Source organism: Pseudomicrostroma glucosiphilum, assembly GCF_003144135.1.
Source record: "Pseudomicrostroma glucosiphilum strain MCA 4718 unplaced genomic scaffold BCV69scaffold_21, whole genome shotgun sequence".
Taxonomy (NCBI): Eukaryota; Fungi; Basidiomycota; class Exobasidiomycetes; order Microstromatales; family Microstromataceae; genus Microstroma; species Microstroma glucosiphilum.
Genome location: NW_020289933.1, coordinates 84,211 through 103,134, shown reverse-complemented (window position 1 = coordinate 103,134; position 18,924 = coordinate 84,211). Strand labels below are relative to the sequence as shown.

The 18,924-nt window shown below is 56.3% G+C and overlaps 4 protein-coding genes across 4 annotated transcripts; 3 read left to right on the top strand and 1 right to left on the bottom strand.

Annotated features, from left to right (window-relative positions):
* The first annotated feature begins 3,754 nt into the window (after positions 1–3,754).
* BCV69DRAFT_128387 (hypothetical protein) lies at positions 3,755–4,470 on the top strand. Its single transcript, XM_025489202.1, has one exon. The coding sequence runs from the start codon at positions 3,900–3,902 to the stop codon at positions 4,419–4,421; it is 522 nt and encodes a 173-aa protein (XP_025344898.1). The 5' UTR covers positions 3,755–3,899; the 3' UTR covers positions 4,422–4,470.
* Positions 4,471–9,363: 4,893 nt separating this feature from the next.
* On the top strand, positions 9,364–10,109 carry BCV69DRAFT_285780 (hypothetical protein; the record flags this gene model as incomplete). The annotated part of the gene is made up of 2 exons (XM_025493494.1): positions 9,364–9,975; positions 10,036–10,109. Coding segments are annotated over 2 exons (186 nt in total), but the record flags the coding sequence as incomplete, so codon positions are not given.
* Positions 10,110–13,594: 3,485 nt separating this feature from the next.
* BCV69DRAFT_128261 (hypothetical protein) lies at positions 13,595–15,853 on the top strand. Its single transcript, XM_025489201.1, has 4 exons — positions 13,595–13,871; positions 13,958–14,174; positions 14,286–14,816; positions 14,930–15,853. The coding sequence occupies exons 2-4, from the start codon at positions 14,031–14,033 to the stop codon at positions 15,803–15,805; spliced, it is 1,551 nt and encodes a 516-aa protein (XP_025344896.1). The 5' UTR covers positions 13,595–13,871; positions 13,958–14,030; the 3' UTR covers positions 15,806–15,853.
* Positions 15,854–16,136: 283 nt separating this feature from the next.
* On the bottom strand, positions 16,137–17,775 carry BCV69DRAFT_301914 (hypothetical protein; the record flags this gene model as incomplete). Its single annotated transcript, XM_025494618.1, has 3 exons — positions 16,137–17,120; positions 17,204–17,518; positions 17,614–17,775. The coding sequence occupies 3 exons, from the start codon at positions 17,773–17,775 to the stop codon at positions 16,137–16,139; spliced, it is 1,461 nt and encodes a 486-aa protein (XP_025344895.1).
* Between the last annotated feature and the right edge of the window lie 1,149 nt (positions 17,776–18,924).

Sequence of the window (18,924 nt, the reverse complement as noted above, 5' to 3'; positions counted from 1 at the left end):
GACGTGCGAAGGTCAGGAGACTGTGTCGTACTGTACAATTGTGACCAAGTGGCGCAGATCGTGAAGTGTCTGTACGGCAGGAACACTCCCTAAGTCATCGCGCAATTGTTGCGACGTTGGTGTGCATCATTGTACGTGATTAGTCTCCATGCCTCACCATCAAAGACTTGATCGAGACAAAAAGGGTAGGTACTGTAAAGGGTCATCGACGCGGAAGGAATTGCTGACGAGATAAGTGGAACAGCTACATTGCTTCCACCCCTGGCGGCTAGCGTGAGACGACAGATGGCGCCACGGGAGTCTGTGTAGTCTGCGTAGTCCAGCTGTCTAGTAAAGTCTGTGCCGCCTGTGCCAATCCAAGACGTCGTGAGCATGATGCGATCGGTCAAGGCGAGCGTCTACTGCTGCTGAAGGTGCTCTGTACGTGCGTGCCTCTCTGCTGGCCGTACCTGCGATTCTAAATGTGCCGCTCTCGCATTGCGCAAGTGAGTTCGATGCCCCTTGTTCTGCGACGATACACCTCAAGATCCACGGTGGGTGCCCCACTGCCAGCGATATTCTGTACCGTGCTCGTCGATGGCCTTTCGCAAGCTGAGTATGAAACGATCAGATGGCTGGTCTATGCAGACACCGCTTTGTGCGTGTACTGGGACGACCGTGTGCACCACAGAGGCGGGGTAGCGTGATACCCCAGTGGAGTGTGTCCTATAGTCTCGGTGAGCCACTCACCATTCTTTCCACTCGCAGATGCACAGGCATCCTGCACTGCTCAGCACAAAGGGCTTGGCGATCTCTGATTGACGGTCTCCCTATGTCAAGCTGAAGGAGAGGTGACGCGGCATAGTAGCGAACTGATTGAACTGTCTGCCTGCCCTTTTCGATACTGTGCGACGACGTGGCTAACGCCTGCACTTTTCGCATCAGTGTTGTGTAGCATTGGTCGCATGAACACTCAGGCCCGGAACTCTCCATCGCAGCCTTTTCGCCAATCTCGTCGGACGCCGTATTGACCCGCTTGGCGCTATATATTTGCATCGTAGTGTTTGGACTTGTACCGTCGGAGGGCAGGCTTACCCGCTCAGCGCTGGCATCCTCCGTCGCATTACCTCCGCGAAAGCCATGGGATGTCGAGAGTACTCGACGGGCGCTGGAAAGCTTCGTCGCACTGTTTCTGCAGGAGTCGTAGTTGGTTCAGGGCACCCGGCAAAGTGTGACGGCCCCTGGCGTGGATGGTCGCTGTGAGAGAACCGTAATGGCGGCGCCGTCGACTCAGGGCAGACGCCTTTCGCGCCAGGGCCAAAGAGTCGCCAGGGGACAATTGTTGCTGTTCCGTTTGCTTTTTTGTCCCTTGCCCCGCGCCCAAGTGCCGGTGGCGGCCTGTGGCCCCTGCGTACTTTGCATCCGCTAAATTGAGTGTTGTCGTAGGTCGACGCGACTTGTGTCCGTCCAGCTCGCCCCTTGTCTTTTGTTGTACATATCATTCGATACCGCTTCCCAATCATCTATAGAACATGTTCAGCTTCGGCGGCTTCAGCAATCTCCACTACACAGGAGGTGAGCTTGCGAGAATGAGAGTATCATGAGAGTCTCGACGACCCAGATGCTAGGCGAGACGTTGAGGGCGAAGTAGGAAGATGCACCCGCAACAGTGGTGAGAGGTTGTTTTGATCAGAGTTACCGTTGTGGCAACGACGACCTTTCTGCTGAGTCTTCTCCTCTTCTCACGAATTTGATCTCCCCTCCGACGAGAGAAGAGGTCGCTATGCTGCCCGCTGTCCTGCTCTCGAACAGGTACAAAGGGAGGGATTTCGTACCACTCGAGATCTGTGCGGTGGCTCGAAGTCCCAGCCGGCAGCTCGAAGTGGTCCACGAGCATCGCCCCCCAGCATTAGGTAGATTCGGAGCCATGCGTCAAGTCGGTCCGCTCTTCAGCAGTACGGAGGATTGTTGGTGGACTACAAACGGCCGCGGTGAAGGGAGACGGCAGCGGCGCGCGAGACGCAAGACGATCAATGATCAGGAGACCAGGGCGAGATTGGCCGCGGCAGGGAAGCGTGGCAACCGACGAGAGCTACTGCGAGTGATGTGATGTATGGTCCCTTCTTCGACATCGCAACGGCATCTGCTATCTTGCTGGTCGTAGGGAGAGCAGGAGCTGGTGGGCTGAGGACAATGAGGGCGGAGTTTGGTGGGACGAGACACCTTGCCTATTGCAGCGGACGCCTCAGCCATGGAGCGGTGGTGACTCTCTTGCCAATGCAGCTTGAGGTGCAGCTGACCTCCGACAATCACTGGTTCTGCCTCAACTAGTCGCCGAATATGACCTGACAGGAAGCCTGCGAATCAAGAGCCTCCGAGCATTGCTCACGTCATCCCTTGGACACGGACGTGCAGCTTCCTTGACACAGGCAAACATTGGTGCGCACGCTGAGTCGGTGCTCGCTTCAACCCTTCAAGACATCAATACCGACAACGTCACGGCCCCCCTCGAACACGACGTGCGCTTCTGTTGGAAGCTGCTTATCCTTTCGCGACTAGAGTAGGTCAGTCTCATACTCTGACTCTGTTCAATAGCAGCTTCGTATGCGAGCAGCAAGACGACTTGGGAGACACTCGAGCCCAGGGTGTCCTATATTGCCCAGGAGTTTACAGGAGTCCGATTACACACGATGGGCCCGCGACTACTCTTGACACCGACCTTTCCTCGACTTCCGCCCCACGTTCGGATAAAGAAAGCCCTCGAGACAGTATCGATATCTTTGATCTGCAAGCCTCGGAGATATACAAAGCTGTCAGCGTCGACGCAGCTTGCACAGCGCGATGACATCATCATCCATCAGACGATGAAGTGGATCAACGTCATGCCCTACAAAGGAGTCGTCTTTCCCTGCCGAGGATGCAAACCTTCCGCACCGTCCTTGCTCAATCTTTCTTTCAGTTGCTCCTGATTGTCGCCAAGTCTCCTAGTGGTGACACCCTGGACATCTCAATCGTCTGCGCCATTGGATACAGACACCACTTTACAGAGACCACTTGCGCTCAGATCTTCATTCAGGCTCGACTGCCTGGATGCTCTTAGCTGAGGCACCGCTTGTCTCGCCACAACCTTTGACCAGGAATGAATAGCAGCCGACAAAGACAAGCATTTGTCTCGAAAGTAGATCGGAGCCGATTGTGGATACGAGAGGAAGAGGGAGCGCACGGCGTAAGGGGTGGTGCTATAGACGCGTGGTCCCCCGACACATCATGACTCACCGTCAAGGAGAGAGACAAACCGGGATGCCTTCCCCCAATGATGGTAGTTGGTCCTCAAGTCAAACCTTCCGCTGCTCTGCCGCTATGCGCATGGCTTCTACCGTCTCAGATATATGGCTGACATGACTCCTCTTACACTTCCCTGATTTGCGCGGGTGCAGTGGCTGGAGGACTAAAAGACCTCGGCACGACCATGCTCCGGCGCTTCAACTATTGCCTTGACCCTGTCCCTCAGCTCGGCGTCTACATTTTGTCTTCAGGGAGGCGACCGAGCCTGTGGGGGCGGTGTAGCACTTCAGCGAAAGCAGACGGGGCAAAAGGCAGTTTCCGTCTTGAAGTGAGTCGAAGAGTCTGATACTCGTATCGACGATGAGATCACTGCTTGTCCGGAAGAAGGAGCGTCTTGATCTTGGTACCGGTGATAGACATGATTATCATCGTGGTCGTGCGTGGTGGCTGGCTCCGCAATGATCGAAGGCGTGAAAAGAAGGCTTCGAGGCTGAAAAAGCCTAAAGGAGTGGGTAGGCAATCGCTGTTCCATCGCTCACTCGCTCTCCAGACCAGGGATATTACGGACAGCCTCGTAGACCATCTATAGAGCATACGCGCTGAAGCCAGAGGTGGCGACAGGGGAAGGAGAGGCGATGAGCTTGTTGGTATGGCTACGCAGCGGCGACACTGCCTTGCTTCGAAATGAAACAGAGGCAGTGCCGAGGCGAAGCTCCGACGAACTCGGAGCATGCAACGTCTGGCGAAGTGAGCACTGGATAGAAGGGCATCTCAAGATCGACTTGCGATTTGGGCAAGGCAATTTACGCCCGAGGCAATCACATGCTCTCCACCTCGGGACAAGAAGGAGAGCAAGGTTCTTCCGTGGTGACGGTGCCGACGCTCACTACGAGGAGAGTGATTGTCAGGAGAAGTGCGGCATAGGGATACGTCAGACATGGCAGACCACGCTCTGCCTTGCTGACTCTTTGCGCGGCGGTAAGAAGAGTAAAGGCTATAAGCTTGCGATGCTTGCGATCAACTTTGAAATCGTACATGGTCATTTTCTCTCGAATTCAGAATGGTTGCTGCAAGCTGTCAACAGTACCTGTGAACGGCAACCATCCTCTCTTCGTCACGACAGAAATTGTAGCGGACTTGGCACTTTGCACCTATGAACCGGTTCGATCCAAGTAAAGGTAGGGTATGACAGCCGCCGCTGCTCGTCGGATACGGCTGGAGGGGCCATGATTCCCGCGAGTTCTCTGCACACGATGTTAGTTTTCCCTGAAAGTCACGGTCCCATCCGACCGAAGAGTCCAGTCCGTCCAGTCGCGACGAGCGGAAGGGGCCCCAGGCTTCTCACCACAGGCCAGCACGGCCGGGATGGCCGTACAACATACTTGCAATGCCACTTGCAATGTCGCTCGGTCCATCGGATGCAGTTTCAAGGGCTGAGGCGGTTAAGTGACATAGTCTTTACTGCTGAGAGGACCAAGTGTTTGCTGTCCGAGTCTAGTGCTCGACTCGATGCCCAGAAATGACCGCTTCTGCTGAGCAAAGGGCCAGGAGAAGGCGCATCCGGTTGGAATTCCTCGCTTGCTGTAGAACGGCTGAGTCCATTTCGTATACGGCTGCAATAGCTGGGCTTCGTTTCCGTTGAGTGCCCTCTTCTACTTCGCGTGAATCTGCTTGTAGCGGGATGGGTCCTCAACTTCGTGAACGGGAACAGTGTCCATGCTCCGCAAGACCCATCCAAAAGCTGAGGAACGAGTATCGTAAGTCATGAATAGCATCGTAGGCTGCTCCAAAATGATGATGATGATGACGATGACGGGGACGATGCGAACATCGGACTTGCTCTAGCCCAGGCAAAGCTTGCGATGGGGCCCTTTCGAGGGAGCACCACGGAATGCAATCGTAGCGCTGCAGAGTAGCTATGACGTTTAGCCGCCCTAACTGGTGTAATGACTGAGAACTCTATCGATTTGAAGCAGCAGCATCGATCAGCAGTAGCTGGCGTAAAGGTCGAGTGGATGAGGACACGGCCACCGAGAGGTCAATCCTGCCCTCATTTTGCGCAAGACTCGAGCGATACGGCTGCAGATCTCGGACGCGCTGGTCGAAGGGCTTCAGCCATACTGAGCGGCTTTCCATGGTGTCAGCATTTCCACTGTCAGCCTGTGTTGGCGTTCCGGTGCAGATACGTATGTCCTGGCTTGACCATCTGTTCTGCCATGGGCAAGTAGGTCGCATGGCGGACGCAAAACTCTCCGCCGTGAAAGCCAGCTCGCTATGTCTGTAGAAGAAGAAGCTGTGGAAAGACAGGGGCCTCAAGTCAGGACTATACCGCGTGAGCCAGCACAGACTCACCTCTTTCGAACAAGCCGGCTTGGGAAGTGGCCACTGTAAGGCCAAGCAAGGCCGTTGAGGTACGCGGGGAAAGCTGAGTACAAGGGGCTCTCGCAGTAAGGTGGGGGGACCCAACTTTTCCAGCGCATAAGCTGGGAGTATGGGGTATACAAGTCTTGAGGCAGGCTGAGCGGAGTGCAGAGATTGCAAGGGGACGCCGATGGACTGGCTCAGGCAAAGACAGGCGGAAGAGACTCTATTCAGCTTCCCTGGCGCCGAGAGGCCATCTTTCCCCTTCGACTACCGCCTTCCCTGCTGTGCGCGTAGTCGAGCTTGGACAGTCTACCATTTGATAAGGTCAGTGGACAATGAGACGGCAGTGTGTCAGGCGGGAGAAGGTCGTCCGTCGTTCAGAAGAGGTGTGATGAGAAAGGGCAAGGAAGCTTGCTCAGTCAATGAGGAGAGCTCCAATTTCGAGCCTTGGATGTTGAGTGAGACGCAGGCAGAGACGCTGGCCAAGCCGGGTGACATTGTGAAGAAGAGAGGCAGAAGTGAACATCCCGATGACATTGGACGATACCGGTACGGCATGCTCCATCGACCAGGAGTGAGCCGAGGGCGGAAATGGACCCTGGTTGCCTGCCTCCCCGCGACTTGTCTAGCAGATAGGGGCTCGCTTCGAGTTCCGATCCGAAGTCCGCTCACGTGCTGCAAGAAAGCGCCACCCACGCGTCGCGCTCGACTGATATCGCTTGGGGACTTGATCAATCCTGCACAGACCGTACAGACATCCTCTCTCGATCAGGCAGAGAAGGTGCAAGACGATGCAAGACGAAATGTGCAGGAACCCAGCATGGACACCTAGGTGACCTTTCACACGCTTGGAGTCCACCCGGGTATCATCCTCTTGGCGCGCATGCACGGGTAGGCTCGCTCCCTATGATGCTCCACCAGCAGCCACGCCTTCGCCTCACCACACCGCCCTTTGCAGACCATTACTGCGAGTCACCTCTTCGCCGAGCCGTATCGATCTGTACTGGACAGCAGAGATAAGCTGACTCTCTAGCGTACCAAGCTCTAATGCGCTGTCCCAAGCGCGCAGCCTCGCAAGGACGCTCCTCATCTGACAAGCTTTGGTGTGGGCCTCATCCCTGGCTTCCGGCAAGCTCACTTTGCTTCGAGACGCCTGGCAGGCCTTGCAGATCCTTCTTGCTGGCCACACCAAAGAAGCTCATAGACCTGGCACACCCGCTCTTCGATGATACGCGCTGCTTCAGCGCTCCCAAGTCAGAGACCTGGCTCAGCACGACTTAGGGTCTTGAGGTCTTTGTCCCGCCGAGGGTACTGCGCTGTCAGACACACTTCTCGGTGCAGTGAGCCTCGCAAGCTGTGAGCCTTGCATCAGGGACCTTCATAGCCATACCACTCTCAGTACGAGGCTCAAACCTCCCGCCTCTACCTACGATCTCGAGACGTAGATGGAGTCTATCGCTGGACTTCCCTTCAAGCTTCCCTTAAGGCAGTTCCGATCTCTTCGACCTCTTTGTAGGCAGCCCTCATCCTCGCCGAGCTTGTCAAACGCCTTCGCATAGAGACCTGGAACATAGCGCCGTATTGCTCAAGCACTGGGGGATACTGCGCTGCCCAAGTCCATCTGCCACTGAGATGCACCTAGCATGGGCTATACCAAGAGATGCTTGCGAGCAACGTCCTTGCACATCCTTTCCGGTCGTCCCGAACATAGCGCAAAAGGTACCCCTCGATGACATTCCGTCTGCACAGGCTGCTTGTCCTAAACGGGTACCGGCTCGCACAGTCTCATGTCGTCACGTTGCACGGAGCTTCTGTTCGCAGCCACAGGCATACTGAACAAGGGCATCATACTGGCGATGTGGACACCCATTGCGCTAAGAGCTCGAATGGCTCAGCAGCGAGTCATCTTTGCGAAGCACTTCCGGCTATTTACCGGAGTCGCCGGCACGCTACTTTACGTCTTCTTCAAGCTCGTGGTTGGACAAAAGACGAAAAGATGTCTTCTACCGCTCGAGTGACTGTTTTACTGCAACTTCTGCCCGACGAAGACCGGACAATGACCTCGGATATACTCCTCGGTGAGCTGGTGCCAAACTCTCACCCCTCCGTCCCTTCTGGAAGACTAGTATAAGATGATCAGGAGCCTACCCATCAGACTTCCAAGAGCACGGTATCGGCATGGAGACATGCACAATCAAGAGTATGCGCGCCACGAGCAACAGACGACAACGAACATCGCATTGCCTACCGCAGATATCGCGGGGACTTCTGACGCTTCGATCCGCTAGTTGATTTCCGGATCTTGCACCCCGAGCCGATCCAGCGGCCAGCGGCAAGCAATGCGTGGCTAGCAGCGAGGAACCAGCAACCAACCTCTGGCAGCCCTCGCAGGCATATGATCATCTGACGAGCCAGAGGAGACTCCAACACGGGCGCTGGACTCACTGAACGATCCGTTTTGGTTCTTGACTTGCTCTTGCTCACCTCCTCGGTCTCAACATCGCTCTTCAGTTCCCTTACCGGCGGTCGACCGGGCAGGACGGAGTCCTTGCTGATGCTACGATCCTGTGCGAGACGTGCTTCTCTGCACAGTGGCACCGCCGTGTGCCGTTTCGCCTGTATCAGAGTTCCAGCGTTGCGACGTCCTACCCGAAGTGGCAGGAGAGGCCATGTAGAGAAAGGCCTCGAGGACGTCCAGTGCAGAAGAGCGCAAGGACAAACATAGCAGCAGAGGCGAAAGCGAGGGTAAAGGCGAGGGAGCTAAATCTCAATCTTCGCATCCCATTCTGTGCTGTGCGTCTTGTGCTATCCGGTAGGCTGCACAAGTCGCATCGCAAAAGGGAGGCGGAGCGCAGACGAACACCAAGGATCGCAATGGGGCCAACGGGCCTGTCAGGGACGGCCCTGGGAAGGGGACAGATCGACTCATATCGGACAGCGCATGCATCTTCGTTCAGGCTGTGGCCCTGTTTCAAAAGCACAGGCAAGGACATGATGTGGGACTGAGGTACGGGCCCAGAGCTGGAGCTTGGTCCGGCGGCGAATCATTGCTGCAGTAGGGGCAAGTACCTGTGTCGATCCTGAAAGCGGGACCGAGAAGTAAAGTCACGATCAGAGTGCCCTGAGACCAAGGACGGCTTTGGGCTGCAAGACGATAGTTCCTCCGGCTCCCGGCGCACCGCTCGTGCTTGCACTCACGATGCGCCAATGCAGCAACAAGGCCCTCATTCACGTCCGCACTAGCCCTGAGAATGAACTCTACAGTGACGACTGCAAGCCATTGAGCGCTACAAGGAAAGCAAGAGCAGAGCAGGATCTGACGTTAATGCCCGCCTCAATACCGCTGCTGTCAGCATCCGAATGTCTACCTCTAGTCCGACACTGATGTTTGTTTTACGCTCGACTAGGCTGGGCCCACTTCAAAGGGCACACATTCGGCGAAGTCCCCCTGGCCAGAGGTGGAAGACCTGCACCTCGAATCAGGTCTGACACGTCAACGTACAGGACGCAAGGCTGGAAGATGAGGATTGGAGGGTGCACTACACTAGACTGGAGCGCGGAGAAGGCCAAGGTGTACGGTCGACGATCGAGGGCTGCTGTCTGCTGCAAAGTGCGCTACACGGACGTCACGCTGTATCCTACTCTTCCTGTCACGTCCTGTCAATACATGTCAAGTCGCATGTGTCGTGCTTCACTACCATACGTTGGGCAAGTGGCACATCGAGCTCGAAGCTGATCATGACTCCATTCTCCAAATTGACTAGAACGAAGTGCAGGCGCAGGCGGACATACATGTAGTGACTTTGGGTCAGCAATGTGCTTGTGAGGTAGCGGACTGAATGAGACAATGGAAAACAGTTGCGTCCCCTCAAGTCCGCACTTGTCCACCTTCCACTCTGAGTTGTGCTGGTCGTAAAGCACGTATACACACAGTAGTCGAGGGAGACGCAGCGCTTGGAGGTCGCCCGGGCTCCTGCTCCTGCTCCTGCTCCTGCTCCTGCTCCTGCTCCTGCTCCTGCTCCTGCTCCTGCTCCTGCTTCTGGAGCCAACGTCTCTCTACCTCCATCTCTTTCTCTTTCTCGATCCCTACTTTATTCCAATTCCTGCTCCTACTTCGCTTCGCTCCTCTGCACCTGCACCTGCACCTGCGCCTGCACTTGCACTTGCAAGCATGCGCGAAAGAAGAAGTGCAAGTGCAAGTGCAAGTGCAAGTGCAAGTGCAAGTGCAAGTGCAAGTGCAAGTGCAAGCTGCAAACGTCGCCATCTTGCTCTCGCTCTCGCTCTCGCTCTTGCTCTCGCTCTCGCTCTCGCTCTTGCTCTCGCTCTCGCTCTCGCTCTCGCTCTTGCTCTCGCTCTCGCTCTCGCTCTTGCTCTCGCTCTCGCTCTCGCTCTCGCTCTCGCTCTTGCTTGATTGATTGGGGCCCCTCTTCTCTTCCTCCTTGGTGCGGCACGGCAGACTTGAGGTACGCCAAGGCCTCTTCTTCTTCTTCTTCTTCTTCACAGAAGAGGCCAAAAGAAAAAGGACGTGTCCGGCCCTACCGTGCCAGATAGATAGAACGAGCTGCGAGTGCTTTGTGGTGGTGCGGTGGGGTGGGAGAGTGCTAGTGCCTTCCCTTCCTCCTTCCTTCTTTGCTGCCCTTTGGACGGGACGGGACGGGACGGGACGGGACGGGACGGGAAAAGGGTGCCTTCACTCTGTCATTGTTATGACTGTCACAGGAAAGCGTTGCATTGGCAGCGCATAGAGCACACAGTGATCTCTCGTAGCGTGAGGATTGGGCCGCTGAGCCCTGAATGGGGTGCAGACAGCTCCAGACGGACACAAGTGGTGTGCTCTCCTCTGGGACGACTTCCCTTTAGCCGTCTTGCCATACTCTTTGGGCTGGATCTTGTCCCAACGCCCGCCGCCTGCATCTGGTGACAGGCATCCAGTACACTCCTCTTGCCCTGATCAGGTAGCGCCAGACTTCCCAGCTTCCATGGGTAACGCGAGGAAGCGCAGAGCCGTAAATTGGTTGTAGAAGCTCGCAGTCGCTGCCGTCTTGTAGCAGAGGCTAAGCCCAAGACGATCGGTGAGGGCCTGCCAGAGGCCAAAGGCGAGCGGTGTTGAGTGTCCTCCATTTCGTGGCATGTCCTTCAATCCGCTGCCCACTTCCCGCTGCATTGGGGTGGGGAGCGAAAGGAGCCTTTCGTGGGATTCAGCTGTTGAGACTCGTAATTTTATGCCATACAGTATTGTGCAGTGAGTCGGATGATATCTTGACCTCTCGATCCTAGTCGTGCGGAGCTTTCACTGAGCGCAATGGTGCTGTCTGGTCCTGAAGTCCCCTTCGAGTCGAGTCGATTGACCCAGGTTGCAGCGTTCGAAGAGAACATGTGCTCACGTCGGCCGCCGTGCATAGTAGAGACGGGAGGCTCTGCAGATGATCATGGCGAAGGCTACGCCGCCCTGCTTCGCCGCAAGCGCATCCTGCTCTGTGCTTGCGTATCGCCGATCGCCAAAGAGAAAGAGCGAAGAGGACCTTGACTTGGCCTGAACAGAGTACTTGCTACTGGTTCACGCCCTCTTTTCTTCCAGCCCATATCAATGCTACTTTGATCGCACCCAGATCCGCCAGTCCCACGACAGTGTCCAGCTGGTCCTCTCTACTTGCGTACGGGAGCGAGCACAAAGAAAGGTGTTGAGATCCAGCACAAGGCAAGCCAGAGGGAGCGGAGGTGGAGTGTCGGACTTGCAATGTTGAGCAGAGCTCGTGATGCCCAGCGGTATGTCATTGTTTGCCGTCGTGCAAATATGTTTGTTTGATCGTCTTTGCGTGAGCTGAACGAGCCTCTGGCTTGATTTGACAATCGATGCCGGCACCACAGCGCAGTCTGTCTACATCAGTTGTATGACCTGCGGGAGCTGCGAGAGGCCTCCGGATGACGGAGGATTACGTCTTGAGCAGAGCGTGACACAAGACTCATACGCTGTGAAAGCCAGACGGCCCATGAGGCGACTTCGACTCCAGGGCTCTGCCTTCCGAGCCAGCTGATGGAGGCTGCATTTCTGTCGTTCGATGAGCAATTGAGGAGCGGGGAGACCTTATCGCTGATCGAAGCAGTGCTCGTCCACCCGCCCAGTCCGGCCGTTGAGCGTGTCGTGCTGCATGATCGCTACAACCTCGTAAAAGGCGCTGTCACCGAGGCTTGATGATTGCCGAATCAGATCTCTTTCCGAGGGACAAGGTGGGTGTGTCCTATCAGCGCATGCTGGTATCCCCAGCTACATTCACCATTCCTCAATCTGGGCCCGAGCAAGCGCAGGGCAGTGCCTGTGGTGGTGCACGTTGGAGATGGGGCCCTCAGAGTGGTGGGAGGTTCTTCTCCTCGCAAATACCCTGGCGCTCCGTGTGTATCTAGTCTCAGGGATCAACATCGAGCAGTAGCCTTGTGAAGGCTTGGCTCAAACATAGCTTCCCTCTGATCTGGCGCTGCATAGCTCGAGGTTCCAGTTCCGTGGGTGCGTGGTAGCTGCTGTTGTCCTCCTGCTACCACTCGTGAGCTGTACTGTACAGTCGCTCTCTATCCCTACGAGAGTCGCACGCCATTGAAGTTTGGTGGTGGGATGCGTTGCAGGGCGGCTGGGCGGATACTTGAGCGAGGGAGCAGGAATGCGAGGCAGTGCAGCTCTGATCTGCTCTGTATCGCTCGTGAGACATCTTCCAGCCGGGGGTACAGCCACTGCCCATCTCTCCGCTATCTGCTGATGAACATCACCACCGCAATCTGCTAGAACGGAGCTGCGGGCGCACGAGAGATACGGGGAGAGGTATAGAAGAGGAGTGGTGCTGCTCGAAGTGGGCAGAGGAATGAGGAGGCAGAGCACAGAGGCAGGCGGAATAGGGGTGTTCTTTCGAGGGTGGTGGTGAGCAGCCGCGTGTATCGGTGTGGATTGGACGTGACCAGCCTGGCACTCCATCAGTCGCCCGAGGTGTAGAGCAATGCTGAAGTCATGTCGAGGATCAAGATGCCAAAGCCAAGACCCAATCCGCCAAGGGAGGGAGGGTCCACCCAAAGTCCAATCTTGCCAGAGCGGGGGAGCAAGTGAGAGTCGAGGCGGGGATGGGTGGGCGGGAGTGGGCACGTGGCGCTTCCCTGGCCAGCCTCTTCCCCTCAAGCGAGGGTTGGGGCCCGTGCGCTGACTTGAGCTCCAACTCCAGTGACATTGCTCATCGTCTCTTTTCTCTCTCACTCTCTCACTGCTGGGCCACAGTGGATGGGGCTGACTTTGCAATGACACTGCGCACACCAACGACACAGACAGACAGACAGACAGACAGAGCGAGAGGAGAGCACAAGGGGGCAGAGTCCAGGGTGGAGACTCCCATTGGCAGTACAATGAGTGTCTGAAGTGGGGCGATGGCCACTTTGCTCAGACCCGAGGTAGAAATGCCAGTGGTGGGTGCTGCAGGGTGCATGTGCAAGTGCGTCTGATCCCAGCCTGCACACTTGGTCTCTGCCCCCCCTTTGGCCTCGAGTCGCACTGCTGCCTGTTGCGCTTGCACTCGGCGGCCCCTCGGCTTGCTCCCTGTCCACTGCTGCTGCCCCTTTGAGCCTTGCAATCCCACACACATCGCCCCGCCCCTCGACTTGGACACTGACCCGGGCAAAGGTTCACCAGGGGGGGGAGTGCACTTTCCTTTTGTCGTCTTCTGTCGATGAGTATAGACATGCCATTGCCCAGACCCCAGTCAGCTTCGTACCTCGTCTCTCAATGGATGTGGTGTGATGCACGGTAGCACCGCGCCCTCTTGCCTCTGGCCCTTCACACACAGTCGCACTCCGGGTTTCGCGCTCGAGAGAAGTAAGAGGGTCATGGTCAAGGACATTCCAGGCCATTTGCTCTTGGCTACCAGCCCACCAGAAACCACCTCGTACCTGCGTATCTGCATTGCATTCAGCAACTCTGGACCTCTCCTGGCGATGAACACTGGCAACGGTCGTTCACTCGCTCCCTCGTTCCCTCGCTCGCTAGCCCCCACTAGATGCGGCACTCTGCCCTGCCCGTCTCCCGGAGTCTTCAACGTCTGCTGTAGATGAGCCTTAGCGTTCATGCTCATCCTGCTACTCCTTCGCGTGGCAACACACTGCTCTTGGCTCTGATCGAGTTGCGCTCTTGCTTTTGCTCCTACAAATTGGGCGAAAATGGTCCGAGGAACGGTTGCCTTTGCTGCCAGCACCACCAATTCCTCGAAGTCAAGGTAAGCACAGAGCCAGAGTTACTCAAGGGATTGGCGCTTCACTTCTTCTTCTCATATCCTTGTCCTCTCCCCTCTCACCCATAAAGAGGCGGAAGTTGAGCTCATCCTCGGCTGAAGCAGGGGACTCCCTCGGCCAGTCAACCAGATCCCCACCAAGCAATGGAGCGTCGTGGCGAGCCGTGCTTCTTCCAACATGAACATCAAGCCTACTCAAAGGGCTACCTCCGCGCCTTGTGTCCACCTGCCAGAGAACGTTGGCTAGCACCTGCTAGGGCCGCGAGGGATGCGCTACGCAGGCAAGATGTGAGTCGCCTCGGGCCATCGATTGAGGACCGCTAAGATGGACCTCAGCCAAGCATCTTTCATTGTACTCACATCGATCTTCACCACTCCACCTCCTTCACCATGTCCAAGCGCACCGACTTCCTCGACCTCGGCTGGGAAATCGCCTGGCAGTCCGCTGCAGACCTATCGCCAGTCAGACCAACACAGAGCCCACAAGCAGCAGCTCCTCCAACGCCCTGGGTGCCACGCCCACTGACAGCCGAGGAGCTCAATGCGCCCTTTGGAAGCTTTCAAGATAGCACCACAACAGAAGGAGGAGAAGACGATGACACTCACCAAGCCAGCACATCTGGGATGCAGTACTCTTTCCATTGCGAGATGGAGGAGCACCTTGCCGAAGCTCGAGCCGAAGATGAAGCTGAAGCCACCAGTGACTCTCCGGGAAGCAGAGGAGATGGAGACGCAGAGGCAGAGGCAGACGATGAGGTGGGGGACGAGGAATGCAACACATCCTCCCGTATCATCCAACAGGAAAATGAATCCCACCGCATCGGCTTCGTAGGCTTTGCGCAATTCACAGAGGACGCACATAGGCGCTCCAGAGTACCGCTGCCTGCTGGTATCTCGGAGGAGCAGGAGCTGGAGCTGGAGGTGAATGTGGTGAGTGTGTGTGGCAGGCGGGTTGAGGTAGGGCTGCTCCACCTATACAGATCGTACAGTACTGATAGCCCTACTTCCCCTGCAATGATGCTTCTGCCAACCCACGCACGCAGCAAACAGCCATGCAGCTCGACCTCCTCAATCTCAGACTGATGATCACCCGCTTCCACAACATCCTCGACCCCCTCGAGCCACCACGCGATAGCGTCGACCTGGCCTGGGTGCGAGCGACACACGCCGAGCTGGACAATCTCTTTCGTCTCTGGTACGAGAATGGGGAAAAGGTGGTGAGAAGGTACTACAGACGCCTGCAAGCTGATGGAGGGAGACTGACATCTCTGAGCGAGATCAGCAACAACGCTTCTGCCTCCTCATCTTCAGGAAGGCGCTCAGCAAGAGTCTCCCTCCGAGCCAAGGCAGCAGAAATCGTCCTCTCCCTCCTCTCTCGCTCCATTGGCCCAGACTTTGTCGATGTCGATGCTGGAGCCTGTGCTCCACTTTGCGCCTTTGTTCGACCTATGGACCAGCTACTGGAACGACGAATCCACGAGCGATTGGTGGAGAGTACCGAGTGGCTTAGGATGGACGAGGAGTGGTACACTCTCTTCTCTCGCGTCGCGCAGAGGCTGGGGGACTTCTATAAGGAGACGGTCCTAGAGGGCGGCAGCACACCCTCTACTTCTGCTGCTGCTGGTGCTAGTGGAAGCTCACGTCAAGGTTCTTTTTCAAGCACGCACCATCCTCATCCTCTTCCTCATCCTCATCCTCATTCTCATCCTCGTCACCTCTCGCTCCCCTGGCTACCAGAAATGGAGCGCGACGTCTACTCGGAGCGAGACGTGTACTCGCGAATCTACTTGCTGGAGCTACTCAGGGAAGGGTGTGCACAGATTGTTAAAGTGCAGGTGCAGAGGTGCAGCAGTGGAAGTGGGAGTGGGAGTGGGAGGGTTCGGGGAAGAGGAAGAGGAGGAGGAAGGGTGAGGGAGTGATCGCAGTAGGGTGACGGGCAGGTTGGCGTTTGAAAATGGAGCAGAAGGAGGATGGGGAGGGGGAGACACTTTGGTACCAAGCGAAGCTCTTGCTTGTCAGGCTACTATTTTCTTGTCGAATGCTAAGAACTTGCTCATGCCGATACGCAGGCGCTTCTTCTGTGTAGTCCACTCTGAGCTCAGAAAGTTGACAGCACAGTCTCACACAATGTAAGGACAAGGTGCTGAGCGCAGATGTGAAACTGGCGAATTAGAAAGAATAGAAGCCTGAACAGCACAAGAGACATGTAGGACACACGAACAGTCACGTACTGTAGATGACTCGACTGGCTCAAGGACGCACGGCATTAGAGAGCCTGGTACTGTACTCGATGATCGTCTGGTCAGCAGCACCTGCACCTGCGCCTTTCCCTTTCTCTCCAGCTTCACCTTCAGCTCCACCTTCAGCTTCAGCTTCAGCTTCAGCTTCGCCTTCGCCCTCCCTTTCGGTTTCGCATGGCTGAGTCGAGCCAGAGGCCTCTGCAACAAATGAGCCCACTGAAGCGGACGACGCCCTCGAGCTCGCCCCGTCACCACGACCATAACCGTAACCGTGACCGTCACCATCACCATTGCGACGTCCGGGCGGAAGGATCGGCGAGCCGCCTCTGCACTCCAGAGGTCTCGAGACGTAGCGTGAGCCACGTCGCTGGCCGAGCTCGCTGGGCAGAGGCATTGATGGACCTGGGTGTCTAGCCATCTGCCCCTGCCCCTGCGCCTGCACCTGTGCTTGTGCCTGTGTCTGTGTCTGTGTCTGTGCCTGTGTCTGTGTCTGTGTCTGTGTCTGTGTCTGTGCCTGTGTCTGCGTCTGCGCCTGGCGAGTGGCACCAGCACGCTGTCGATGCGCCATCAATCTCTCACGACAGTCGCTCAGACGGTACAGGTACCGGTGGACCAGCCTGTCTGAGATGACCGTCTCCCCTCGTGGGGCCGGTACGCCCAATACGCCCAGGAGTACATCGAGCTGATCCAGAAGCTCCGACAGACCAATGTGCTTGCCCGACCGATTGTGGGCTTGGCCCACTTCGTGCTCCAGATAGCGATCCAGCGGTCGTAGGATCGTGACGGAGGCAGAGGCATTATTGCTCGGAAGGGTCATCTTGGCGCGTAGACAGTCAAAGAGCTTGTTGATGGAGTCTAGGATTCGTCGGAGCTGATCGGCAGTGGGATTGCCAGAGCGGATCACACCTCGTGGTCGTTCGTCCGGGGTGAGGGCTTTGGTGACGTATTTGCGGATAAAGGCAAAGCAGCGCTCGTCCCGCAGGATGGCTTCCTCCTGGAGAGAGAGAGTAGGCGGTAAGGTCGGCTTGGTGAGAAATGCTGTCTAGCGCTTTGAGCTGGAGAAGCTCTTCGACTCACCAGCTTCTTCTTAAACAACTTGAGGTCTTTGTGAGACAGCCTTCCTTGCCAGTCTTCATCGCCCTCGAGTGCAGACCCAGAAGCTACGAACTTGATCACAGTAGCAGCTTCGGCCTCTCCACTGCCGGTTTCGTCTTCTTCCTCGAAACTGTCCTCGTCGAGCGAAGGAAACTCTGCAGCGGCCTCGTGCCGATTCGTCATCTTGCACCACGAGTCATCCCCCGCCTCTTGAAAGTCTGTTGATGAGCTTCCTGACTTGTTCTTGATGGTGCCCCAGCTCTGGAACCACTCAAGAGGAGGTGTCCCCCTCTCGTGCTGTCAGATGGATGTGACGATGTCAGCTTCTGAGGAGAGCAATCGTCTGACTGTCCTGAACGAAGCACATCAGTAGCATCACCATCTTGACTCACCTCCCTGTCCCAGAACTCCTTTGCCCAAATATGGCCTAAGCTCTCCTGACGATTGCGTTCAAGAGAAGGATCGAAGTCTGGTCGAGCCCTTAGAAAGCTGCGTAGATGTGGCAAACGAGTGCTACCGAGCAAGACCCAGCAGTCTTCACGATGAACTTCCATCGTTGTGTATGAGGTGGTTGTACCTTGTCCTCGAGGAGGTGATAGGCAGAGTTGAGAGATGAGTTGGTGGTCGTCTGTAGGCTCGAGGTTTGTATGTGACAGAAAGAGCTATAGGTGTGAGCACTTGTGGCTCTGAAGACCCGATTTATCTTTCCTCAAGAGGGAGCCACCGCGCTGACGAGTAGTAGAATCATCCTCAACAGTGAATGTGGTCGCAATAGCAATATGTGCACCGCCGCCCCTCTCCTCCAAAGGCAATAAAGAAGACAGGGCCAAATTAGCAAACGGAGCCAAATAGTCTCTGCCCATTGCGTGATCAGGGCAAGGGGCAGCCTTGATGGTCCTCGAGCGCGTTGCACCTAAACCTTCACCGGAGACGTGGGGAGTATAGCTCCAGACCCCTTCCTGAAGACAGGCAAAGCTCCGAGTGTTGGCCTACGCGAAAGCGGTGGTGTGGTGTCCTGGCCACGCCTTTACTTGGCTACGTACGAGATGCCTCCCCGCGAATCAAGTAGCCGACTCCCTCCCCACCTCACATTCCTCTTTTGCGTCGGAGCTCCGATCAATCGAACTCAGGTACCGAACAAACCCGCTGCGAGAGCAATGGCGCCAGGACAAGGTGCCTGAGCGACCGAGGTCGAGGTGGTCAACGAGTGGAGGCACCGAGAGGCTCGCTCGAGGAGAACGTCCGCCTCTTGCAAGATACATGTAGATTGGAGGGATTGTGTGGGAGCCAGTCTGACCCATTTTGCTGGTTGGGCCTTCATCAGACACTCTTTCTCTGGGCGTCACTCTTGTATCTGTGGAGGTCTTTCCGATGCTTGGAGCGATACTCTAGCTTCCTGGTCTGCCGAGCGGCCAAGTCGGCATCGGCACTACTGATTTGGGATTCGGTGAGAAAGAATGGTACAGCGCACATCCAAGCAACGGCCTCTCCAAAAGTGTCCGCTGAGCCTCGGAGGCCGGTGCCTCGCCCACTGGGTCCTCTCGAGGTGGGCTGGGCGATTCGGTGTCCGCACAACAGGCAGATTGGGATGAAGCCGTCAGCGATACGAGACGCAAGGCGAGGGAGGGGAAAGCAGCAGAGTACGCCGTACACCCTCCTGAAGGGCAAGGGAACCTCCAAAATTCCTACACTAAGGCGCATTG